The sequence below is a fragment of the Aptenodytes forsteri genome, unplaced genomic scaffold, assembly GCF_000699145.1.
Source record: "Aptenodytes forsteri isolate BGI_AS27 unplaced genomic scaffold, ASM69914v1 Scaffold100, whole genome shotgun sequence".
Taxonomy (NCBI): domain Eukaryota; kingdom Metazoa; phylum Chordata; class Aves; order Sphenisciformes; family Spheniscidae; genus Aptenodytes; species Aptenodytes forsteri.
This window is the reverse complement of record NW_008796216.1, coordinates 1,464,172-1,491,486: the sequence shown is the minus strand read 5'-3', so window position 1 is coordinate 1,491,486 and position 27,315 is coordinate 1,464,172. Positions and strand designations below refer to the sequence as shown.

General features: G+C 40.4%; 1 protein-coding gene across 2 annotated transcripts in view; it reads right to left on the bottom strand.

The window, feature by feature from the left end:
- Window positions 1-1,340: 1,340 nt before the first annotated feature.
- The window catches only part of ICK (intestinal cell kinase), a 27,783-nt gene continuing 1,808 nt past the window's right edge, over window positions 1,341-27,315 (bottom strand). The window contains exons 2-14 of one of the 2 annotated variants that reach the window (XM_019474465.1): window positions 23,538-23,796; window positions 21,581-21,635; window positions 19,914-20,035; window positions 17,858-17,937; window positions 15,307-15,439; window positions 14,670-14,841; window positions 13,945-14,112; window positions 10,902-11,198; window positions 9,616-9,806; window positions 8,841-8,992; window positions 7,307-7,435; window positions 5,440-5,553; window positions 1,341-4,974 (exon numbers count right to left, since the gene is read on the bottom strand). In XM_019474465.1, the coding sequence (XP_019330010.1) occupies window positions 4,820-4,974; window positions 5,440-5,553; window positions 7,307-7,435; window positions 8,841-8,992; window positions 9,616-9,806; window positions 10,902-11,198; window positions 13,945-14,112; window positions 14,670-14,841; window positions 15,307-15,439; window positions 17,858-17,937; window positions 19,914-20,035; window positions 21,581-21,635; window positions 23,538-23,638 (1,869 nt within the window). In that variant the 5' untranslated portion in view covers window positions 23,639-23,796 and the 3' untranslated portion in view covers window positions 1,341-4,819. Of the gene's footprint in view, window positions 4,975-5,439; window positions 5,554-7,306; window positions 7,436-8,840; window positions 8,993-9,615; window positions 9,807-10,901; window positions 11,199-13,944; window positions 14,113-14,669; window positions 14,842-15,306; window positions 15,440-17,857; window positions 17,938-19,913; window positions 20,036-21,580; window positions 21,636-23,537; window positions 23,916-27,315 lie in introns of those variants that run through there. The other variant, XM_009288559.2, reaches the window with a different exon arrangement.

Below are 27,315 nucleotides of genomic sequence, written 5' to 3'. Positions count from 1 at the left end.
AGGCGGTGACAAAGCGGGACAGCCGCCAATGGGAAGCCGCTACTTTGCATATTTCGCAAAGGCTTCTTGCAGGAAAACGTAGCCAAAAAAACGTTAAAATTTTTGAACTGTTTAGCCCGAAACGTCTTGGCGTCAGAGAAAGATGATTCCATGGTGTGTGTGACCGAATATTCGGCTTCGGCGGCATCGCCATAAGGTGAAGATGGTCGGGCGTCGTGACCCGTATATGCCGCTGCGGACGGAGTTGTGTTCTGGATGTGAGGGCGATCTGGCTGCGACATCTGTCACCCCATTGATCGCCAGGGTTGATTCGGCTGATCTGGCTGGCTAGGCGGGGGTCCCCCTCCTCCCCCACCCCCCCCTGTGCGCCCCCCCCCCAGCCGCGGGCCCCGGCGGAGGAGGACGACCTTCCCCGATAGAGACGTACCGTTCATCGGTCAAGGGTATACGGTAGCTGCGCTCCCCTGCTAGAACCTCCAAACAAGCTCAAGGTCCATTTGTAGGAGAACGTAGGGTAGTCAAGCTTCCAAGACTGCAGACACATCCAAGTGAGGCACTGCATGGGGCAGTCTGCCATTGTTTTGCACCGCTAAACCCACCAGAAACAGCCTTTTCCAGCCCGCAGAAACTCCACTTAGCACATACCCTTATTCACACTGCGGCGGGTGGTGCGTGTGCGATGGGGAATGCTAATACAATATATCCACCCCTGCGGGCCACGCTGTTTATCACTTCTCCCACTTCCATCCCCCAGTCACCTACGAATCCTCGAGCACACGCCGGTTACAGCCTGGCATCTTTGCACTTGTATTTTTCACCTGGTTCATCACCTGTACAATTCATTTTAAGCCCACTTGAACAGTTAGCAAAAGGGCTGGGTTTGTAAGTTATCAGCTGTCTTCAGCTTCTACTGCCTTGAAAGCAGTGGGAGAAGGCTGAGGAGAGGTGACACAAGACACAGAACAATTTAGAACAGACTATTTCAGTTGGAAGGGATGTACAATGATCATCTAGTCCAACTGCCTGTCCTTCTTCCGAGGTGTTACCTGTTTTAATTCAGCGTTATTTAACTCAGTGCTTGACATCCAAGCACTAAACTATTAGCTTTACACAGAGCTCAGAGTATACTGCAGAAAGTACATGCTTAGACTCGAATCACGTGGCCAATGAACTTGCAGAAAGAGCACGGCTGCCAGGAGGCGGTACCCCTCCGAGAAGGCACCAAATGTAAGGCTTACTTGAAAAAAAACAACCCACAACTAAACAAACAAACAAAAGCCAAACTAAAGCGCTTTTATTAAAAACTGAATAAAAGATCAAGACTTTAGTCAATATTTCTTCAAGAGTAACTTTATTCTGGGCAGGAGACTTGACACAGAAGTAATGAAACAAACATTTATAACATTTTTAACATTTTTTGAACAGAAACACTGAATAAACAAGAACCGTTATTTCTTTACTTACTCTGACAATTCCACCCTCTCCTTCCACGTAAATTCAATTCATTATATGTTTTCCTCCTCGCCTTATGGAACATCCTACTCATATCAACAGCCTTATCAGATACAGAAATACCGTGGGTTTTCTGGCTTGGGTGTGGTTTTTTTTTTGCTAACATCATGGCACTTACACAATACTTCTAAGAAAATCTGGATTACAGAGGTGAATGGGTCCACTGTCAGGCTTCTTTATTTCCAACGGTCATTATTACATGTTATGCGTAAGCCTGAGAAAATGTAAACAGTAGAATTCTAAAAACATTTCGCATAAAGATGCTGCTAAATATTAAAACACAAAGTAGTAGGTTACGTATGATAAATTCTCAGATATGCTGCTTGTCCAGATTTTGGACCTACATCTTTTCCATATCCGTATTGCACACTGAAACAGCACAGTAAAATACATAGCTCAGTCAACTCAGTCCTTACTCAAAAACAACTCTTTCCAACTTCAGTAGGAATTTCCTTGAGTAAAGGCTACAAGTGCTGCCATTGTACTTAGCTAATTTTCTGCTCCACTAAGGCAAAACTAGCAGAAGTGATTCTGAATATCCAGATTATTAGCTTTTTTCCAAAATAAAGGCTTTAATCTGGGAAAGGAGGAGATATGCCAAAAAAAGTACTACTTCTTTTTCTAGTATTTTTGCTGGACTGACCAAAACCTGAATGTTACAGTCAAGAAAATCACTGCAGAGCTGATAATGGCTCAGCGATTAGAGGCCAGGCTCAGATTCATCCTGTATTACTTTCAGCATGTGGAGTAGTCCCCATCCTTAGTGGAGAGACCCAGGCATCTCCAGAGGGCTACTACGTTCTCAGGTGAGCCGAATTTCTCTCGAGACGATTCTCACTCACCACTGGTTTAAAGACTCAGCTCACAATAAAGGAGCTCACGCTTAGGTGCCTGCAGTTAGGCAGGATGAGTCCACGCCTCAGCAGCCCATTCTCGTGACTTCTTCGTCTCCTGCTTCCACCAGTAGGAATTAAGCGTATGGAACAGACTAGTTCAATTGCCTACTTAGGTCTAGGAATACTTAGGACAGGTTCAGGGTGTTCCCTCTTGAGACCAATTATTCAGTGATAAAATAAATTAAATGATATCTAGACATAAATACAGATATTTATTTCCACCAAGAGAAACAACTATCTTTCCTCACAAATATACATATTTCCCTTTCCACTTACCCAAAGACACCATTGGTGTGTGCTTTAGAAATCGAATGGCTGCTTTATTTTACCGGTATGCATTGGCATCGCTGCTTTGGAAGCAGTTAGGTATGGTTTGGAGTTAGTAGTTGCCATGAACAAATAACGGAGTAGCTGGACACACAACATGTCCTTGGCATGTGTAAGTCTTATATGCATACTTTTTTTTAGCGCATAGACCCTTTTCCTCCCTTTTTGTCTTGTACTGTCTCACTGTGGACCGAGTCCATAAAAGCAAACGGCGACCAGTGCCGCTCACGGTTCCGCCGTAGCACTGAGCCAGCAGCCTACTCTAGGGTACAGTTTCCTCGAAGTCCCACACGTTCTCCATGGGAAGTACTGAAAAGGCCAGCATGCGTGATCAGCCTCCAGTCCACAGCGGCTGCCCCTTGTGGGTGCCGGCAGATCCCACAGAGAGGATCTCATTGACACACTAGCCGTTCAGCTCCTTCGAAATGGCCGGATGCTGAGAAGCATACCTGCTCTGATCCCTTTAGACTGGATTTAAGTCTCATAAATACACGATTTGCCTGATCTGTTCATAAAATGAGCTCAGAAAGGTGAGCATTTCTGTACACTTCTGCAGGAAGATGCATTTTCACAGCAGACTTCAGCTTTGGTGGTGCTGTTCCAAAACACAACTATAAAAGATGTTCTCCCACAGCACCGTACTGTTTTATCTTTCTTCTGTGGAAGGAGGTGCAGGAACAGCCAAATGCTGACTGTGATCTAAATTAATCTTTTGCTGGTGGCTGGACTCTGGCACTCCTTTCCGGTGCAGAATTAAACCAGACTATGGGGCTATTTTCTTTTCTCTGTAACCTGGTAATTCATTTTCTCTTATAAACTGAGTTAAACTGTTCAAAGACCTGTACCAGTTTCTGTGAAATCAACCACAATTTTAGAACGTTTTTTAGCAGGACCAGGTAGGGTCCCATTTTTCCCGGTAGGGCCTGATTTACAGAAGCTGACATATTCTTCACGTTGTAAGTGAAGACGTATTGAAGTGAAGAAAAACTGAAGTAAGCTTAAACTGACTCATTTCCTCTGGATTTTTTTTTCCAGAAGTGGTTTAAAACAGTTGTGAAAATTAAGTCAGCTGCATAGATATTGTTTCCTTAAACTCTGCTGCTGGCATATCACTAATACTTTGTTACTCTGAAACCAGCTTTATAATTGTTAATAGTGTCTTAAATATGTCTTCAGATCTTGCATTTGCAGCAACAACAACAAAACAAGAAGAAACAGAATCTGATCATTCTCCTTAGAAATCATTAGAACATTTAAATGAATTTACCAGAGGTAGGTCCACATTCTATTTCATAGTGAACAATGCCAAGCAGCAACTTTGAAGCAGGACAAAAGAGCGCTGTGTGAGAAAACGGACCTACAGAAGGCTATTCACCCTTCACCAAACAAGAAGATTCCCCAAATTTGGTAAAAGCAAAAGAATGGAGCTGGAAAGCTGGATAGCAGTCCAACAAAAACCGTTTAAAAACAAAAATAAATTTAAAAAAAAAGCCTCCCACTGAGTTTCAGCAGTCTCTCAGTGACTGCAAAGGAGAGTTTAGACTGTTAGTCACTCATTCCTTCGATGTCAGTACAAAGCAAATGAGTATAGGACAACAGAAGCATGGCATCAAGATGTGGCATCGCTGAAATTATACAGCCTCGTTTAGCACATAAACTTCAGAAAATGTATAATGAATGCCCCTTCCTTAGTACTTCTCTTCCACTGCAATATTGCACCACTTTGCTTTTTTTGTCCACTTTTATAAAAAAGTTGAACTAATAAAGGAAAAGTTAAATTTTAAAAAAGTTCATTATAAAAATTTATCGTATAAAAATGCTCAACCCCTAAGCCATATATACAAAATGTATCAGATTTATGAAAATAACTGGACCCAATTATATAACAAAACAATTTTATACAAAAAGGTACAAGATTGCATTCAAATTAATACAAATAAAAGTTAAAAGAGCCTTCAAAATGTCTCGTTCATAGAAGATCTGTTTCTTTTAAATTTACAGGTATATAAAACAGTATCAAATTGTCTCATGTTAGCCACCATTTCGTGGGAAACACGCACTGGTTCAGAGAGTATTTCCACACGTCACCGGTGAGCACCGTACTTTGCAGACCAGTCAACACGCCCATGGATCGGCTGAGCTGGTGGTGGGAGAGGCATCAAGCTTGGCGTGCTTTTTGTAGGTGAATTGAACAACGGCCGTCCAAGATGGGGTCTTACGGACTTCAGAGAAGCATAATCTAAGGGACAAAAGAAAATGCCATGAGATAAAGGTTCAGTGAGTAGCTATCCACATTGAACAGCAACTGGATGCAGGTCCAGATCCTTATTTCTTCAGGAAATAAGCCTCCTTTTTTAATAGAATTTGCTGATGTGAAACAATAGTGGATCCAATCCCTAAAACCTTCTCAGACAAGGAGTATTTCTATCACTGATTTGACAAATGTGAATTCTATGCCAGCTCTCACACCAACCTCTAGGTCCCATCGAAATATGCTGTGGATAAAACCACATATTTCATTAACAAAGTAAAAATAAACCAAATCCTTGTCCATATGAAGTTCTGCAAGGTTACAAACTCTAGTTCCAGTCAGTCAAATATTTACAAATAAAGTAAAGCAAAGATATGTAGTTCAGTGCTGCATATATACAGCATTACCCAAGTAATGAGAGAGGGACCAAGACAACTTCGGTACTATACTTACTAGAAGATGGATCCACAACTGGTGCTAACTGAACCCTCTGCCCAGCAGAGCCTACTTCCTTCTTCAGAAATGAAGGGATATAACTGCTAGTTAGACCGCTTGATCCTATGAGCCCTGAAAGAAATGGCAAGGAACACTTGAGCTCAACACAATGGATCTCCCATACTATCAACAGGTGACAAAGGTGTGCACTGATGGGTCATATTCAAGATCAAGCCTGATCATGGACTGATGAAAACAAGACTTCACTGAAGGCACTAGAAACCCACAGCTCCTATATATACCTCCATTCAGGAGACTGTCGGCATCAGACTGCATTAAAGATGAATGGAAGACAGGTACAAATTGTACTCTTAGTAGGACAATTTCTGTTTCTCCCCGACATCTCAGCTTTTTCAAGGTTTCTCAAAGCTTTCAAAACTTAGCATTTCATGTTGGAATTATTTTGTTTGACTTTCAGCAACTGGGTCCTATGAATATACTCACTCGATTTCTGCGCAGCGAGTCTGGGGTTCTGGTGCTACACAAAGCTCTTACTGAAGCCAGTAAGAGCGCAACTTAATAAACTGGGACAGATTCATGTTCCAAATTTGGAAAGTCAGGTACAAAACTTGTCCCTAAGATGAGCAGGAACAGATCTGACTGACCTGTAGGGTAAGCCGTAGAAATTGGAACAAAAACCAGTCTAGAGTCATAGCGCAGATGGACACTAAACAAGTTAGCATGCACAGATCAGATCCACCGCACATATGCCTATAATGTACTAGAGCAGTAGAGCAGTGGCAAAGCATATTGTGGGAAATGATGGTAATAAGTAAAAAAGGGAAAAATCTAATGATATGCTATGCAGCTACAAAAGAAGCAAAAACTTGCAGAAGAGCCAAGAAGGAGCTCGTATATAAAGGTTCTCATGTAGTTTAGCCATTTACAACATCCTCCCATCTTGAATCTTTAAAGAACAATTTTCTGATTAAATTACATCCAAAATTTTAAGTTTTTTATTTTTTAAACCAGAGTTTCTAAAGGCCCAAAATGTTTCTTTGGGACAAGATTCAACAGAAATTTTCTCAATCAAACATTTTCGTAACAACATATGCAAAACAAGTACTGCACTGCAGAACTGTAACATCACATGAAAACCTGAAGCCAAGAAAGATTTAGAGAGGAAATACATAGATACAATCTAGAAACATCAACATGTTTAAGTATATCTGGTAAAATCTAATGTAAAAATCTACAAATTAATTACTTCAAATCAAATAATAGGGATTAAATACCTGAAATACCAAATGCCCCAAAAACCTGAAGAAGAAAAATTGAAGAGTTTTGCTTTTTGTCTGAATTTTTTAAAGCTATAATAATTTCACTATTTTAAACAGCATCAATTAAAAGACATGATGATAAATGATAGATTTTATTTGCTTTATTCACATAACAAGAATGGTGTGTATGGCTAGTTCAATTTAGACCAGGTTCCTCCTCTATGACAGTCATTTATGTACCAGCTGGACTAAAATAATTTGGAAACCTGAAAATACAACTTACAAAAACTGACGAGGCAAATTGAAGGCAAGATGAAGTATTTCAGGTTGAACAGACCTAAGCTGTCCAACCTGCTATGCATGTGGTACTTCAAACCAGACTTTTGGGGATTCATTAGAAGAAATTACTATGTTTCAGTTTAAGGTAGTCTCCAAATCCAAGGAACGGTTCTCATAACTGATTTCGACAGAAAGAACAGACACGGTAGCAAGTATCTCCAGAGCTGACAATGTACTAGAAATGGGTGACCCCAAACTACAGCTGCCTGGAATTGCAGAGACATCACCTATTACCTTTTTTCAGAGTGTTAAGCACAGCTTCTTACCTGAATTCATCCTGTTAATACTTCCTCCCAAACCGGAAGCTTTCCCAAGCAAACCAGAACTGGGCCAGGGATTAGACGGAACGGACTCTTTGTTTGAAGTGGAGACTATGCTATTCCTTGTGCTTATTCCTATTGCAAAAATGCAAAAATTACCACGCTGAAATCTCTGCTATTACACAGGCTTGTATTCATTCCATCTGATGCACAGTCCTAAAGCAGATGTCCAGTCTAGTGAACTTAACCAAACATTTTCACTCAACATGCCTCTGGGTTACTTCCCATCCTCTCATACGGGAATGCTATGACTAGCCATAGGCCCTAATCCTGCAAAGATAATAGTGTAAGTAGTTCCACTAGCATCAATGGCTGCTTATGTCAAGGGACAGGATCCTTACATCAAGGCCACAAATATTCTGAAGTCACAGAAGGCAAACCTTGCTACGTAAATGAAATCTATGCTTCATATCAAACACAACATTTTACAGCTTTTAGCCTAACAGCGACAAGATAACCTGAGAGTAAATAATGGTAGATTACATTTCTCATAGTACTGTACTCTTCTTTGGTGTATCTACTGAAACCACAGATTGTGCAAACAGTTTGCAGTAGAGTTCATATGTCACATATTATTTGTATTTAATATACATCCCATATTTAAGCCACATACCTAACATGCAAGGATGCGCTCACAATTTATGGTAAAGCAAAACCAGGCTTGGGATCAATGTGTTTTACAACCTCCTCTAGTAACACAACTTTTAGCTACCAAAACTCTACTTAAGTGACCCAGTTTGAAAGTCATTGAAATTAATTGTTTCAGGAAAAAAGACTGAGTTTACCATCACGATACCTTCTAGTTTACTTAATTAATTCTGAAGTATTAGTATTACAAGTGAATGAACAGCTAACACTGCCTTTACAAACAGAAATTATGAAAGAGGATACATTTATATTCAACTCATTTTAAATACAGGCTGACATGCTGTCCACCTCCTGTACTTCATCCTGCTCCAGTGCTGGTCTCAGTATAGCAGAGGTTAACATGAAGACAGGCATGCAATTCCTCTACAGAGACATGGATTTGCATTCTATTTAACTCCAAGCTACAGCAAAGCATATTCCCACTATTAGTTAGCTTCCATTGTTCATGGTATTATATACTCATGAGGTAAACGTAGGGCACTTTCTTTTCTAGTCTAGAAGACCAGTCTTATCCTTCTTAGGGAAACAGGGAATAGCTTGGCACATTAACAGACATGTTCTAACACACTTCAAAGTATAAAAGAGTATCCAGCAGGAGGAAGAAGTACCAACAGTCCTGTCCCCTTCTTGTAAGCAGGATTTATCTCAGTTGCTAGACTGCTAGAACGTAGTTTGTATCATGGCCACCTACATTAGCAAAGCTCTTGCTCTCCTCATTTTCTTTAAGCAGTAGCCACCCTCCACAAGCTCAAAGGATAAAGCCTAATGTACCAATGACTATTTCATACTGCTGTTGGAATTACAAGAAGAAAAAGAAGTATTTTTTACTAACCAGGTAGATACCTAGAATGTCTCAAGTAGTGTTGCTTTGCTGCAGAAACTCTCAATGTGGGAGTGTCCTGCCGTAGAAAGGTTGCATGGGAAGGTGCACTGCTGCCAGAGCCTACAGCATCTGAAGGCTTCAGGTCCAAAATGCTTTCAAATCTATAACCCAAAAATTGCTAAACTTAGTCCAATTCTTATAACATATGTTTATCTACAGTTGGCCTTCTCATCTCCATCCCATCTCCAGGAATCATTTCTTCATACTGTGTTTGCTACAGCATAAACACACAGACAACAGGGAGTATTTTCAGCCTGAAGCCATACAAGTGCCCCTGAAAATCAGATTTGCGCTTCTAGTTCCCTTATACATTGCTTTTAAAAGTTTTTATAAATCACTCAGTAAGTTCTTCTCTACTGTGTATAATCCATGGAAACTGCAGCCTAGAGTCACCCAAACAGGTTATATGCGTGGAATATGTCAAAATGGTTCATATGTGAAATAGAAAGTATATATTCAAAGACTAACTTGGGAAGACTTAAGCTAAGCATCATTTTCAGTGGGGAAAAATGAACAAGGAATTGTATAGAAGGGTGCACTGTCCATCAAAAAATGTGTTGCAATTCAAAGGTCAGCATTCAACAAGGAGTCAAGGCAAAGCAGGAGAGAGACAAGCTGCATATCCTTTACCGGCCTGGATATATGTTTCTAGACCCACAGAAAGCATAACGAGCAACATTATGAAAAAAGAGGTGAAGCTTAAGGAAAAAAGAAACCAACTTACCTACAAAGAGTTTCATTACTCTGCCTCTTCTTGTTTTTCAAGTCCATCCTCGTGACGGAAGAGCTGAAATCAAGGTCTTCCAAGTCATCCCAGTCTTCAGAACTCTTGACTGTTCTAGCAAGATGTCCCCACCTTCGCCTAGTTTTTGGTTTAAGTTCACCATTTATATTCTCAGTCCCAGCTGATGTTTTCTGTTATAAAGATTGAAAAGAAATAAACCCGTGCACTTACGCCATAAACCAGGTGACAGGAACAAAGAGGACTTTTTTTTCCTGTCTCAAAGAGTAATAGTGGTAGTAGAGCTGTAACAACAGAATCCTAATCTTCATTAAACATGCAAAGAACACAATCTGTAGCCTGTAGACATTATTACGTAACTTCTGCATGTCATCCTGTAATAAAGTATCTTGCACTGACAGAAGAATAGATTTCTTAGGTTTCAATTCCAATTCTATTTATATTTCACCATACACCTCCCAAACAACTAGCTCACGCTTAATTTTTATTTCTTGACCCATCTTGGGAGTACAAAACTGCATGCATGATCATGTTTCCACAAGCCTGTACCTAGACATTTATAAAATGTGGTTTTCTTGCAGGACAGCATAGGTATAAATTTGTGTCTCCTCAGCCATTTAAGCTCATCAGTGCATTTCAACCTTGTGCAACTCTTGTACATGGCCAGTACAGACCCTAATTAAGACCGCTCTCTTAGCAGCACCATTCACACTGTCTGCTCTCATCATCTATCTTATTAATCCAGTCTCCCTGTATAATCAACAGAAATGGTAGGTTCTTACGCTGAAAGAAGAATCTGTTGTTTTCCATGGCCAGTATAGAAGCCCAAAGGGACTATTATTCTCAGTCACATAAATTGGATGCCTTAAATGGATGAAGGCAATAGCCCTCCTCCCCCTCATTTCAATACTATTTAGCTTAATACTTTTCTCTCTGGCGTCAATCCTATTAATATTCTGACCACTGTACATCCTTTTTACTCGTATGAAATCACAGTGTCATCCTTTAAGTGGTGCTTTGCAACAAAGGGAAGCATAAAATGGCTTTGAAATGAGAAATCGACTTGCTTGTTTTATAGCAAGTGCATTTAGATTTCAATAAAGTAACTTCCAGTTTCTAGCAGAAAGTTATAACTATTCTTTATCCCCATTTCCTGTTTTTTTTAGTAAAGTATAAGAACCTTGAAAGAGAACAAGAAAAAGAAACACAATTCAGGAAAAATCAGGCAGTATATCAGGAAGTGTATCTTATGCTAGATGGACCTTTACCTGCTGAGGAACCTTATTGTGAATTGCAGGCAGAACAACCTGGTTAGACTTGTCCTCCTGTAAGTAGTTACTGTGCTCAGCCCCAGAGTTGTCTGCCTTATATGGGTACGCCAAGTGCTGAGAAGACTGGCTTTGTTGAAAAGGCCTTGATGAAATGCGGGCGTGAGGTTTCGGAGGGGGTTGTGCTGGAGGGACAGGCTTAATATGCAGAGACGATTTATTATGCAGTTCCTTTTGTTTCCCCAGTTCTTGAACGCCCAGGGCATGCCCAACCTGGAAGTATGGATATCGAAGTGCCTAAAACATAATAAAGATGTTAGGATCCAACTTAGGAAACCAAAGTTTTTAATTTACCCTAGCCCTGTGTGATGGTACAAATTTAATTTCCTCTTTTTCTGGGGTGGTAAACAGCAGAAGACCCATCTCTCAACACTAGATTCTAGTGAGCACAATCCATTTCAGAATAATGCTGCAATAGTAGAAAAGTTTCAACAGATACCAAGTTATCAAATCCTCTGTGGACTTGCACAAAAGGAAAAGGTTCTGCAGAAGTAAGATACTTAAGCAGGTATATAGCATCTAGAGGCATGTTTCATTATGTGCTGTCTCTTCGTGTGTGTGTTCATGCGCATGTGCAAACACATACACACCAGTCATCACAGATTCAGCCATCAAGACATGAACGACCCCAGAGACATCCCATCTCTTCCATTCTCCAGTTCCAAGACTGAATCAAGTGAAAGAAATATAACCCTTTGGAAAATTAGCCTCTCTCTTTTTTGGAAGACATGTTGGTAAAAGTATCTTTATCCTGCCTTACAAGTAATTAAGGAGTTGTCACTAAAGGCAATTCATCTCTGCCCACCTCGCTGTTTCAGGGATACTCATCTTCCCTTCCCAAAGACCTCTCACTGCAAAAAGCTTCTAAAAGCTCAGATTCCTCACCATATTTGTACCTTACTGTAAAACATTTGTTAATGGCTCTTAATACCAAGTTATAGTCAGCATTTTTTGCTTTTCATTACCTTTGAGAGTTCTTCATCTATTTTACTTTTTAACTGCTTTAATTAGCTTTAAAGCTTTTTGTTACAATTTGTACTGAAGGTCTGATATAATCACAAAGGTTCAGCTATGGTCCTATTGAAGTCAAGTCAGATTTGAACCCAGAATCACATCTGTTTTTCAAAAGGTGCCCTACTCATTTTCATTAGTTGGGTACTACCACTACAGTACTGATATCTGAAATCAGTAGCTACCGTCAACAACATCAACTGGACCATTACATGTGCAATACTGATGACTTGGGCTATGCTTATGTACAGGATGTTGGGACGTATCTACAGTGCAACTGAGCTGAGACTGCCCTGCAAACTGCCTTGCACAAGCTAGCTTTATCCAGGCAACACTGGGATGGAGTGAGGTGGACTGAAAGCTGGCTGAACGGCCAGGCCCAGAGGGTGGTGATCAGTGGAACAAAGTCTGGTTGGGGGCCAGCAGGTATCGGTGTACCCTAGAGGTCAATACTGGGGCAAATACTGTTCAACATCTCCATTAATGATGGCGATGCAGAGTGTACCCTCAGAAAGTTTGCTGATGACACAAAACTAGAAGGAGTGACTGATACACCAGAGGGTCGTGCTGCCATCCTGAGGGATCTCGACAGGCTGGAGAAATGGGCTGACAGGAACCTCATCAAGTTCAACAAGGGGAAATACCAAGTCCTGCACCTGGGGAGGAACAACCCCATGCACCAGTACATGCTGGGGTCAGCCACCGGGAAAGCACCTTTGCAGAAAAGGACCTGGTAGACACCAAGTTGAACATGAGCTACCAATATGCCCTTGCTGCAAATAAGGCTAACGGTATCCTGGGATGCATGAGCAGGAGTGTTGCCAGCAGGCCGAGGGCAGCAATCCTTCCCCTCTGCTCAGCACTGGTGAGGCCACACCTGGAGTGCTGTGTCCAGTTTTGGGCTCCCCAGCAGAAGAGAGAGATGGACATAATGGAGAGAGTCCAGCAAAGGGCCATGAAGATGATTATGGGACCGAAGCATCTCACATCTGAAGAAAGACTAGCATGAGCAGGAGTGTTGCCAGCAGGCCGAGGGCAGCAATCCTTCCCCTCTGCTCAGCACTGGTGAGGCCACACCTGGAGTGCTGTGTCCAGTTTTGGGCTCCCCAGCAGAAGAGAGAGATGGACATAATGGAGAGAGTCCAGCAAAGGGCCATGAAGATGATTATGGGACCGAAGCATCTCACATCTGAAGAAAGACTAAGAAAGCTGGGACTGTTCAGCCTGGAGAAGGAAGGTTCAGGAGAGATGGACATAATGGAGAGAGTCCAGCAAAGGGCCATGAAGATGATTATGGGACCGAAGCATCTCACATCTGAAGAAAGACTAAGAAAGCTGGGACTGTTCAGCCTGGAGAAGAGAAGGTTCAGGGGGATCTTATCAAAGTATGCAAATACCCGAAGGGAAGGTGCAAAGAAGATGGAGCAAGGCTCTTTTCAGTGGTGCCCAGTGGCAGGACCAGAGGCAATGGGCACAAACTGAAACACGGGAGGTTCCCTCTGAACACCAGGAAACACTTTTTTACTGTGAGGGTGACTGAGCACTAGCACATGTTGCCTAGGGGGTTGGACCAGATGACTTCCAGAGGCCCCTTCCAACCTCAACCATTCCGTGATTCTGTGGCATGTAGCAATAGCAATGAAAGAACGGCATCACAGCCTGCAGCCATACATCCTACCTTCACTCTGCTGCTATTCACAGTGACTGGATTATATTCAAGTGTACTTACATACACTGCAGTCAAACGTTTGATCATTGAGCACACACCCCATGCAGTTGATGTTGCATGCAAAAGATTGATTACTCTCTTTTAATTACTCCACTTTGTCTTGCAAATTGTTCTTGACTTCTGCTCTCCTCCCTTCTAAGAACTGCTCCCCTGAGCAACTGTTAAATTAATGTCTATAAAAGGTGTCTTGCAGTGAAAGGAAGTGTCATATGCAGGTGTGAGAAAAAGAAAACAAAACCAAACCTGACTAGCTGTTGGTCGCTTTTTGGGGTCCCACTGCAGCATGTCTCTCATGAGCTGCACCGCTTCACTGCTAGCATTTGGTATGAGAGTTTTTAGGTTGTTAGGAACACACTGAGGCCACCGAAAATTCATGGAGGCTGAAAGTTGGTAGCCTTCAGGCCAGTCGTTCTAGAAGAATGAGATTTCCAATCACAAAGAAAGTTCAGCTGTAAAATATCATAGAGCCTAAACAACTAGCATATATTCTCCTATCAGTAATAGACTGTGTCCAGCTTACTCTAGACTATATTAAAGATTTCACTAGAAATTTTCACCTCAAACCTCTGGTGAGAGGAAAGTCTTGCTTTACATCTGACCGAGTCAAAGGCACAAATGGAATCAGGAGATAGCAGTCTTGCCATGACTCCAATTTCTAGCCTCTTAAACCATAGGTTTATACGCAAGATGCAAGAGAAAATTAAATTTCTGCCTAATGAAATCACAGTCTAATGACTTTGTTTGCTGTTCAGGGGTCTATTTCTTCTCCTCTAAATGTCAGGTTTTATAGCATAATTACATAATGCTTATTTCACAGAAAATAAGTTTTAATTTAGTTTACCATATCTGAGATCAATACCATACAATAGCAGTGAAAATTGATTATTTTTATGCTTACTGCTATTGCACCATTCTGTATTGTAGAACACCTCTAGTATTATTGCAGTGTGGAATGTCACTTTAGCTACCTTTTTTGGCGTCCCCAAGACTTGGCAAATTTTGAATATAGTATCAATTTCACTGGCGCCTGGGAAGAGAGGCCTCAGTGTGTAAACTTCTGCCATTATACAACCAACAGCCCAAATGTCTATTGGAGAACTATAGCTGGTGGATCTCAGAAGGACTTCAGGAGCCCTGTACCTGTAAGAGAGAGAAAAAAAAAAAAAGAAACAAACCCAACAATCAACATAATTCAAACAGACATACATGAAAGCATTCAGCTCTTCATTCTTTGCTGTTAAGAGCAAACATGCCTTAAAAAGCTCCTATCCTCTCCTACCCTATACATAAGACTTCATTTTTTTTCCTAGAATGAAGAATTAAAAGCTACGTAAGCTCTTGTAAGCTCTCTTATGCCTTCTTGACATGCAGCAATCCCAGCATGTCCCACCTGCCTTATCAGGCTCCCTCTTTGTTCCTGTACTGCTGCCATCTGTAAACTGTCTTGCACTAACTGAAGCTTTTTGAATTATGCCAAACTTAAATAAAAGTTTCATAAAGAGGAGGCATCAAAAGTGGTATTACATTCAGCACAAATTTAATACTTTACTTCTTTAAAGGCTTGATTATAAGTTTCACACAATGTAGGTGAATACTAGCACTTACCATCTTGTGGATACATAATCGGTGTAAGGAGGTCTAGATCGGATTTCTCGAGCTAAGCCAAAGTCTGCTATTTTCACAAGTTCTGGTCCCATGCAAAGGAGGTTTTCAGGTTTCAAGTCTCTGTGAAAGAACCCTAAAATTCAAATGAAATATTGATGTGCATTGCAATGCCACCCCCAGCTGTAGCTTTTATTTTCTACCTGGACTGTTCTGCTTTAGTTCTTATTGCTGAAGCTTCAATAGCACAACACAGAGTTCAAAGTCTCACGTGATCAACAGAGCTAGTCAGTATGATGTTTGTTCAGTCAGACTGTGAAGAACAGTATACACAAGTTGACTATCTTATAACAATTCAGAGCATTCAGTCAGGTAGCTCCCTTTCAAGTGACACCTCTTTAACATAAAAAAATTTACACCATTTTAATGTTAGTTTCATTCTAGTTGTGTTGGAAACTGTGCAACAAAGGCATCAAAAAAATTACTTCAAAAGTTCTTTTAGACAGAATACAAATTAAAACGTGAGATAATTTTTTTGCACTTTGAAACTTCTTTTTGAATCTGGGAACATAATAATCCGCAAGCACTCAGTTACTCATCACCCTATCAGACAGAGGATCTCAGTGTATTTTTTTAGTGCGCTCTGCATTCAGCAAAACTTGATTACAAATGAGCATTTGGTAAGAGCTCTTTCAATACAAATGAGAAAAGAGGGCTAAAATATTACTGACTACTGTCTCTGAAATTTGCTTCCACCCTTAGTCTGGAAAACTTGTCCTTATGCTTCTTTCTTGCCGGCATCTGAGACCACTGTTTCCTATATGCAGCTCCCTCTGTAGTACCTTACTAGAGCTCTATGACCTCCTTTTCAGAGACCTTCCAACATGCTTAGTTTTTTCCATGGCCTTGAATATGCTCCCAGAGAGAACAGAATAAACATTCACATAGGATGTGTCTGCATTGTCAGGTATAACTATATTAACTTTTCTTTGTTAGATTAATGCCTGACAGCATTGAAGACACAGTGCTGTAGCTGTCTACCAACCAGCAGATTACGTCCTTCCTAGGGATATTAAGTAGCTGTTCTGGTGCCAACTTGAACTACTGCCTCTTTATGGAAGGTACCAGACAGAGCAATCAAGGTCGTTTTTAGCATTTAGTACAATCACTTCTGTATTTTGCTGCACAGACACGCAATGCACCAACAGAATGCTTTTGAAGCAATTTATTTCACGGCAAACTTGTAAAAAGAGCAATCAATTGTGTATTCAAATGTGAAAAGATGCTTAGAGTTTGGATGAACAAAGAACATAAAAGGTTTACTTGACAAGCATTTCTATGCCATACAGGAGCAGAATAGAGAAATAAAGAGAGGTGAAAAAAGTTCATGTGATTCTTCCAAAACTGTTGCAGAGAGAATCTTGGGACACCCAGTCTTACACTGTGAGCCACAAGACCATCAAGACCATCCTGTCAGGCTTGCCATAAATTTCCAGATCTTTGTAACTACAGATTTGCAACATCTTGGCAGAAATATCAGTCTAGTGTGTAGCAGGTCAGTGAACAAGACAGTTAGTTTCGACACAGAATTGTTCATTCTTTATAGCTATAGTAAGTCAAATAGCAGTAAAGGGTATTCGGACAGGTTGCGATGCATTTGACAAGTTATTAAAAAAAGTGGCTTAGATTTTTGCAAATAAATCATGTTATTTTTATGTTTTTAAGTATTTTGTATCTCACTGGAACAGCCTGGAATTTCTAGTTTGGTTTCAGAAGAGTATCCAAGCCCCATTAGAACAGAGAGTAAAGCCATTAGCTTGAAAATGTTTTGCAAAACAAAGTTAAATGTGTTCTTCAAGTGAACTGAAATGCTGGTCCTACTACAAGCCTTTCACTTCCAAGACTTTGGCCACTGATGTTAGTTCTCTTCTGATAACCCCGAGAGCTAACCAGCAACATACACTACAGTGTATTTAGCAGGCAGAATTGCAGAGGGCAGCAAAACATGATGAGGAAGTTATCGTTAAAATAAGTACTTTTTTTTATAGTTAAGTGGGTCTTGTTACTACTGGCTGGAACACCAGCTTTAGCTTTTATCGTTGTTGTAAAAATTAGTTGGAAGGCCATGCAACGAAAGCTGTTTGTCACTCAGACTTTATTACTTTAAGTGTATCTTACAGAGAATGTGCATTTTATTCGGGTATTTGTGCGTACCTTGAGAAAAAGAGTAATTTTTCCTTTTTTCTCTATCTCAGGGGACCTCTAAATCTATCAAGAAATATGCCCATTAACATGAGTTTTAGAAAGTGGCCAGCTGACAGTTTGAGAAAGTAGAAATCTACAGAAAAGGAACTGAGCAAACCTCCAGACTAAAATATCGGGCAACTATAAAATACGGATATTTTCAGTAATCTGAACCTCTCATATAGTGCCATTCTTTTTATCACTCCCTTTATTAAAGTTAGTAATGTAATTGTTAGTGTAAATATTAAAAAACTTACACAGACACTATCTTGCTCTAATTCAAGATGTTTACAGCTAAAACATAACCTACCATGCTTATGGATAAATGCAAGTCCTTGCAGGATCTGATACATAATATTCCTAACTGTAGACTCAGGAAACAGTTTGTTTCTGTGGGATAAAAGAAAAGGGAAGAAATAAATATTAATGATTTAAGTTCACACATTAGCTGTTGCTATCTAATGAACCAATGAGAATAAAACTGTAGATATATTTTAAGCACTCTCATGTAGTTTATTTCTCCAACAAAATTTACACAGTATTTGCAGAACTGCCCTATTACATTATATTAAGACCATGTGACATCGTGTTAAGACTACGTGGGACAGTGAATTAAAAAAGGGAAAAAAAGAAAAAAAAAGAAAATTGGCCAAACTGAACAAACCTTAACATGTACAGGTCATGAGGCATGCTCCTCAAGACAGCAAGGGTTCATGTTAATTTAGTGCTTTTCATGCACAGTTTCTTCTGGCCTCTCTTCTAGAGCATATACAAGCCATACTTTTGACTTTCCCTTGTTGTTATCTAACAGCTGATGCGCTACTTCTTTCTCTTCTGTTATCTGAAAAAACAGTCTCATTTGCTACCACTGAAAACAAGAGGCTCTTCTCCTCATAAAATTCAGGCGAGAAGATCAGCCATGGCAGGCGGTTTAATGATAGCCCCTCTTACCAAGAGAGGATTCTGGTCAAACAGCTCTATACCAGCTGCCTCTGCGCATGCCAAAACACAGTAGAGATGGATTGGGGTGGAAATCAGTGACAATTTTATTCAGAAAGAGCCTAACAGTGAATGAAGAAGATGGTCTGGGCCTTATTCAATTTCCTGAGCTTGATTCCTCTCAAAAAAACTGACCATCACATATTTCAGAAGTGAGATCAGCTACTAGAGTCAGCTTTTCATATTTGCTTATTTTTTTAATTACAGCGGAAAGAGAGTCATATTTCCTCTACAGTCCGTTCCAGCAAGACTGGCAATTTTAACTACGACTTAAGCAAATAAATCGCATTCTTAAAGGTTTGATTTATACAATGTCTAACCAGTCCAAGGCCTTGCTAAACCGTAGAGAATATGATGTGTAGCATACTTTTACAGACATCTGCCCTTTTTGTTTTCATAAGGAGGTAGGATATATCAAGCATTTCTAAGAAATTCCTAAAGATAATCGGTTTGTATGTTAGGCACTTGAACCATTTTCTCAAGGTTCATCATTTCATATAATTAAAAATCAGCATCCATATGTATGTGCCCAATTTAGTTAAAGTTGTTCTATACCTGCGCATGCATAATAAGTATTTTTATGCTTTAAAAGGTATTTTATGTAGTATTCACAGAGATACGTTGTAAGAATAACCTTACTTTGTTAAATCAAGTAAGATTACTGTCATCTCCCAGGCTGATTCTATGGTCCATAGAGAGAAAATGGCCTCCTCGGAGAACAATTCAAAGCAGGGAGCTATTTTGCTCCAAATTATCCTCTGGAGGATGCTATCATGGCCCAAAGGCTAAAATTAAGACTTTATTAATGCTCCAGCAAATATCAAAAAGTTAGATTTTATTGAGAATGCTGACAAATAAAATAGGCAGTCTTTGGAAAATGTCAGTTCAAATTGCAAGGAAAAAAGAAATTCCTAGAAGCAATTCAGAATTTGACCCCTCATGATTACCATTTCAACTACTTTTTATTTATTAATTTATTTGAGGAAGCCATAACAGAAGAGGTGATGATACCACCCTCTAACAGAAAAAGCATTGCTGGTTGGAGTACTTAACTAGAAATCAAAAGTTCTAGGTTCAATGCCTCCTCAGCATGAGGGCTGTTAAAAGTCCACAGTTCCTAATTCTTAAAAGAGTGCCCTACTTATCTGCCAGGCTAATCTGGGAAGAGAGACTGGAAACTCTCACTAGACTGTTTGGGATATGCTCAAAGGTGACAGCCACAGCTCCTACTGCAGCACACAGCTTTAAGCCATAGTGATCTAAGCCTAAACAAATGATCCAAAGTCCTTTGAAAAGTAACAGGGGTGTTAAAAGCACATTACGCAAGTAATTAATTTATATCAGGAATGGGTGATGCTGTTACATACCTTTCTTTCATTAACTGATAAAGATTTTCCTTCATGTATTCAAACACAAAATACAGATGATCATTTTCCCTGATAACCTCTTTCAGCTTTACTACATTGGCATGGTTTAATTTCTTCAAAGACTAGAAACAGAAAAAACAAACAGGATTTTACAAGGGACTTACTCTAATGAAAAAGAAAAAACTATTTCACTGATGCAGAAGACTTGGCTTCAAAAATTCTTCAGTATTTTAAAGGATCAGCCAGCTCTGAGAACAAAGACCAGATCTCCATGTGTTACCAGATACATATACAGTATACGTATCAATTTAATGCACAGGTCATTCAAAAGCCAGCTATCTGGCATCACAGTAGGCACCAAAACAATTGCATTTTCTCTATAAGTAACTTCCTACTGGCAGAATTCACACTCTTCTTGTACTTGCATTGGCAATAGTCAGGTTAGATTCAGGACTAAATATAACCCTGGAAATTCTTCTTTGATATTGTGGATTAACCCTGATGGGCAGCTGAGCTCGCTCATCCCCCCCGCTGGGATGGGGGAGAGAATCAGAAAGGCAGAAAGTGAGAAAACTCGTGGGTTGAGATAAAGACAGTTTAATAGGTAAAGCAAAAGCCACACACACAAGCAAAGCAAAATAAGGAATTCATTCACTGCTTCCCATCAGCAGGCAGGTGTTCAGCCATCTCCAGGAAAGCAGGGCTCCATCACGCATAATGGTTACTTGGGAAAAACACCGTCACTCCGAACACGCCCCCCCCTTCCTTCTCCCTCCCCCCGCTTTATATGCTGAGCATGACGTCATATGGTACAGAATATCCCTTTGGTCAGTTGGGGTCAGCTGTCCCAGCTGTGTCCCCTCCCAGCCTCTTGCCCAGCCTCAGCCTGCTTGCTGGCAGGGAAGCATAAGAAACAGAGAAGGCTTGAGGTTGTGCAAGCACTGCTCAGCAGTAACTAAAACATCCCTGTGTTATCAACACTGTTTTGGTCACAAATCCAAAACACAGACCCATACAAGCTGCTACAAAGAAAATTAACTCCATCCTAGCCAAAACCAGCATACCTGGGTCTTCATTCTCCCTCCTTTTTAGATTTTCAATGTATTCTACATTCATTCTTGCTGTAACAACACAGTACCAATACGTGGTACTGTAAGAAAAGTGACCAAGGTTGTCTGCATGTTTACAACAGTAATAGCAAGGACTAGAAATTAAAGGAGGTCCTTAGAACATACCCTTAAAGCTTTGCTGGTGTCAGAATTTCATGCTAAATGTCTGTCCCCAAACCAACTATCCAGAAACAACTGCATGTACAAAAGTAACTGCTGAGCAAAGGGCATGTGTTCTCAAGCTCTGAAAAACAAACACCAATCAACTCCAGGTTTTGTGATAGGAAAGCTCTCTCTCACTCACCACTCACTGCAAGGAGGAAGCAGCTCTCTACAACCAAATGATTTTTTGTAAAACTACAGAACTTTAAGAAGAATTTTTATAAGACTACAGACACCCTGTTCGAATGTAGAGCCAGGAAACAGAACTGTAATGCTATATGCCACAGCTCATGTTGGGGGCAGTTTTTGAGAAAAGGGGTGGAAAGAATTTGATGTTACCCCAAAATGTGACAGGGATCGTCTAATTTAAAGCCAACCATTGAATGAAACAAGTACCTTAACCTCTCGAAGGTTCATGCATTCCTCCCAGGAATAAAACTTTCTCTTCATTCTACAATAGTAGAGGGAAAAAAATGATTAATTCATGGTCAACATCAGCTGGTCTTAGACCCATAAATCTCATTACATCTTAACAATTCAGTTCTTCCATCAAAATATAACATGTTATCTCCTTTGTCCAAAAACTTTACATCTCTAGACAAGGTACACTCTAATAGAATTTAAAAGCATTACTATTACACAGGACTGCCTTTTTTTGTATATATATCTTGCTGCAAAAATTTCAGAGTCTTCAACAAGTCAGGACATGCTATTTTTCTTTCCAGTATACAATGTGGTGGAGTAGAGTCTAACCGTAAAAAGGACAAGGGTTATGACAGTTATGAACAACTCACACTAAGTTCTGAAACAAATCTAATGAAGACCAAATTAAATCACTTCACTGGGTCTCCAATTTTATCATACTCTTCTTGCTCCTCTTCTCTGTATTTTGATTTCTCTGTAATTTCAATACCTTTTCCCCTCTAAGTTGTATTTCTTCATTTTTCAGTGTCCACTGCTCCCCATGTTTCTCCCTTGCGAGCTACATCTATCATGCCAACTGCTTTTTGAATTCTGCCTTTCCTTTCAAGCTTATAAGCAACTCTGCTCTAACAGAAACAAACTGCATGGCAGATCTGTTTTCCCCTAAGCCAGAATATAACTCTGAACACAGTATTTTTGTGTAACATATGGTCCTATTTGTTCATATGCATTTTGATTATGACTCAGTTGTTTCACACATAACTCTATGCTTTAGGACCAACAGGACGAAGGCTCACATGTATGCACACACACAGAAGAGCACAGATTAAACTTACAAAAATACCCAACTGCTTAGAGTCTGGATTCAGAGGGAGTTAGGCACCCTTTGAAGATACGAGTCTCTGTCAGACTTCAATAAAAATTCAGTATTACTTATTATTGCAGTAAGTTTCCAGTTTGAAATCAGCTCTTATAATTAGAATAGTTTAAGAATTGCAAGCCCTTCATTTCGTGAAGGGGTCTGGATTTTTTTTTTTTTTTTTGTTTAAGCAGTGTTTTTGCAGTTACTGTCTTGTGCGTTCAGCCACCAGGCCATTTCTGTTCTTAATAATGGATTGGCATTAACATGTAAGCTAAGAAAGTACCACCTTCTGGTTTGTTCCAAAATTTTTCAGTTTCTACCATGTTGCAAAATGAAAATCAAAGGTGCCTCTGGCAAGGTTTGATACAGGAAAAATACCCTCAGCACAGAGGATTTAGAAAGTTGCTAAAGCCAGCTATTGACTGTTTATATAATACAGCATTGTACTGAAAGGTCTTTTGACAAGTATGTCCCTGGGTCATGGTCGGTATTTCAGGAAAGTGCCTGCAATGCTTTACAGCTGTCTCTTACCACAACGAGGACAAATAAGCCATTTACAAACTGAGGTCACTGCTGAAGCAGCAAAGAAAATCAAGTGGATTTCTCAAGGAATTTTAAGAAAATCTTAAGCTGAAAAGACCAATACATAATAGCATATAAAGATACAGATAATGGACAATGAGATCCATTGTGTTAATTATCACTGCAGTATTAACATTACACTGGAAATTAGACCATGAAATGCATGTTCCAAGTAAGCAGCAGGGAAGGGGCTGCAGATTCCAAAGCAGCATTGCAGAATACTCTAAATAATACACATAATATATGTTTGGCTGCACATAGTAGCAGAGCGCTGTTACAATAAGCGTATATATCTCACCCTCTTTATCTTCTGCTGGGGCTTTGGAGGATACAAGGAACTTGAGCTTTGCATGCTGCCCCAATACAACTCCAAATACAAATGTTGCGTGGAATGTGAAGTACTCAAACCAGCATGACCAAGTGATGCGGACCATAGAATGGAAAACCTGGACCATCCACTGTTAAATAACAAATGAAAATACTTACTTTTTAATGGCTATTAGCTCTCCAGATTCAATGCTTCTCCCTAGGAGGACAGAGCCGTAGGTCCCATCACCAAGCTGTCTGATAGTTGTGTACCTATTCATGATGAGGATACTTTAGCTGCAAGCGCATTTCAGTCCTTAGTGTTTCTTGTGTTTCTCCTCCGAGTGTAACCAGTTCTTTCTGTGGCAGCATAAATATAGAGCACTCAGGACAGTGTGAACAGTTGCAGGAATCATGTTTTCAAGACTTAGCCTTTGGTCTGAAAGCACAGAACATAATCCGCTTGATTTCTGTACCCTTCCGAGATTGCTTGTTTGCAGACTCCATTCTCCTCCAAGAGATACTCCTTGTAAGCTATACACAAACACTTGTCTTGGTCTCTCACCAGAAAGGGCCAGCCTGTATCTGGATGTAACTGGGTATGTTCCCCAAATCCACTCTTACACTAAAGCTAGAGGTACTTTACAAGCAAGCTTGCAGGCAGCCCTAATGGGAGAAACTATTACTAAAAGCAGAGGATAAAGTCTCATAGCTTGGAGAAAACAGTTTGCTATCAGAAAAATGAAGCATTACAGTAAGATAGGAGGGAATCTGTTCTAGCCAAATTATCAGACAGGTAAGTCGCCATCTCGTAAGTTGTACTGCCAGCAGTTAAACCAATTTCCTGACTTTCCATAAGGTCCTATGCTAGAGATATAGCCATATGTATTCCCTTAAACAAAGTCTTCAGAGGAAGAATATTATATTCATGTCAGATAAGACCAAATGTATTTCACTACAGTAGCCCTAAGCACGAATCGGTCTCTAGAAGCAGTGGCTACATCAGATTATCTATCCAACCTTTTGTCCTGCCACTGCATGAGCAACAGAATGCTAGATAATAAAGCAAAAAAGTTCTTATTCCCTCATTTAATCTAATTGTTGCTAGTATTTCCTACACTTTAGTTTAGAACACGTGATCTATGTAAATTAACCATACATTTGGAATAAAACAGAATTCCCCTGCAATGAGGGTTTGGTCCCTGCATTCTCTTTTTCTCCAACTCTAAGACGACAGCAATATTCATGGCTGGTGACTTTTGCCTTCTGCAACCTGCATTTAAACTACATTTCCACAATTTTTTTTTTGTAGCAGCCTTAAATCTCTCCTCCAACTTGCCTTACTTCACAAAGGCAAATTATGATTTTAAAAGTAATGGGATTATGTTGCTTGAACTCTGAACCAACATCAGTGCAGAGCCACAATCCTGTAGATGCAAGATGTTGTGAAGATCCTTTGTTTTCAGTCTTCTAAGCCTATTAGTCCCACTAACACTGATACATGAACAAACAAACAAAAATGAGGAAATATGATGTTAATATACCTTTTGGCAATTTTACACATCATACATGAAAAAGAAACAGCACGTCTCTAACACTATCTTATACACTGGGTAGCATCTCAGACAGGCAAGAGGAATTGCCCTCTAGCAATACCCGTTTTTCTCCACACACTACTACAGAGAACCACGACTGAGCACCTTAAATTAGAGACCTAATCCCACATTTTGTACTACCTGCCAAGGAACACAGAGCCTGCCTGTAAGAACGGCACTTTAGAGTACCAGTTTCTTTTTGGCTGGTTTTCAGGCTGTGCACCTGCATAACAAAAAGCTATGTTTAGGCAATGTTCTGCATCCAGGTTAAAAAGCTCGGTTACTCCAGCTGGTCAATGACTGGATGGCAACTCCTTGGCTCCCAGGCCTTTTATTCAGATCCTTGGTGAAAATTTCAAACAACGACAAAGCCTTGCATGGTCTCCTAGTCTGAAAATGCAATGTTTATTAGTATCCAAACAGATAATTTTATACAGTAACTTCAAATCGAAACAGATGGGACTTGTGGATTTTTCAGCACATACTCCCCTAGTGACAGAGTTCTGAAATCTTAATCATAACAGACGTGATGGCTTACAATTCATGGACCATTATGTTGCCCCTGGCTTACCTTTCACACATCCCTTTCCAGGGGACTGTGACTGCAGAGTAGAGGAACACCTTTGCCTCATGTTTGATAACAACAGCAAACCAAAAGATGCATAACACTGCTTGCACATGACATTGCTAGTAATAATCACCAATGGCTATCACAGACAGATCGTTTGTCTGATGTCTCTTGACTAGATGAAGCGGTGAACACAACTGCCTATTCCTTACTGGGGGCACTAATTTAAGCCCCTCTCCTTTCCACAGCCACTGATTTTCACAAAGCTTGTAAGATAATTATCTTTGTGATTCCAGCTCTGCTGTCGAACGTGACCAAAACAGACAAATGAATTGAAATATTTTTGAGGCATAAAGGCAAAGCAAAGAACCTAGAGAGGAAAAAACAGTCAGAAAATACAGATTTCAGTGAGGAAAGCATGTTAAAAAACATAGAATCATAGAACCATTGAGGTTGGAAAAGACCTCTAAGATCATCAAGTCCAACTGTCGACCCAACACCACCATGTCCACTAAACCATGTCCCTAAGTGCCTCATCTACTCGTCTTTTAAATACCTCCAGGGATGGGGACTCCACCACTTCCCTGGGCAGCCTGTTCCAATGTTTAACCACTCAATGCCAGGATGCAAAGAAGTTAACATGGCTCCTATGGAAGCACAAATCCACCTGTATGAAAATCCACTGAACAAAACCTAAATAAAGTCTTCCTTGGTTAATTAAATCAGTACCATTTCTTGTTGAGCTTAATAGTGAAGTTGTTCTCAAAAATCTATTTTACTTTGCAAGATTTATGTTCTGTCCTTAACACCTTCTGCTATCTCTCACCTTCAACTACAGGAATAAACAAAACCTTAGCCTACAGACTGTTTCATCTAAGTAGAGTCCCACTGAAATCACTGAAAAGAGTACACAAGTCTCTGACAAGCAGTTTGCAGGGCTACTATAATCTAGTCTAGATTCTAGTCTAGAACTACAATCTAGCCAAATTCACACCGTTAAAGGATGTAAATACAAACTGCAAAACTGTCTTGGAGTAAAAGAGTGTGTTGATACTAAACAGAAAAAAGTAAAAGCCTTATTTTCACCATATTGTAACACCGTGTTCAGACTCTACCTCACCTATAAACATTTTTTTCCCACAGAAATCAACCAGCAAAGCCCCTTTAAAAGCAAACCTAATTTAATGTATCGGGACTACTTTCTGACTCTAACTCAAACTTACTGTTTCGCTTACGTACGCTTTAAATAAGTATCCTCTCCCGTTTGAAGGGCTGCAGCGCTGAGAACTGAAAGTGAAACTGGCTCACCCTCTGCCAAAGCTGCGAAACGCAAACAGTAAACAATCAGCGAGTGCCTTTTAAAGTGTGTTCTGTGCTTTGGCAATAACCTGAAGGTGTTACTAGTGGGATGCACAGAGACAGCCGTGGTTTAAAGCCGCGGGTTTCAATCGATGTTGTCCTAGCAGCCGCTGTTTATGTTTGTTAGCGAAGGCTTTGGGCGTGCCCCGTGAGCTGAAAACCAAGGCAGGAGCAGTGGGAGGAATCAGCGCCTCGGCGGCAGGAGGGCCGGGGCCTTGCGCCTGTCCGCCGCGACAGGCCAGGTCGTGGCTCCCGCGCGGCCTTCACGCTGAGGCGCTGACCGGTTTCCAGCCTCGGCCCCGACACACGCGAGTAACCCCGCTCATTTATTTTACTGACAAACTTCTTTCCCCCTCCCCCCGTCGCATGCAGGCGCGGATCCCACCGCGGGCGATCACCGTGCCCAGCGGTACTCACGGCAACAGGGGTTTCCCTC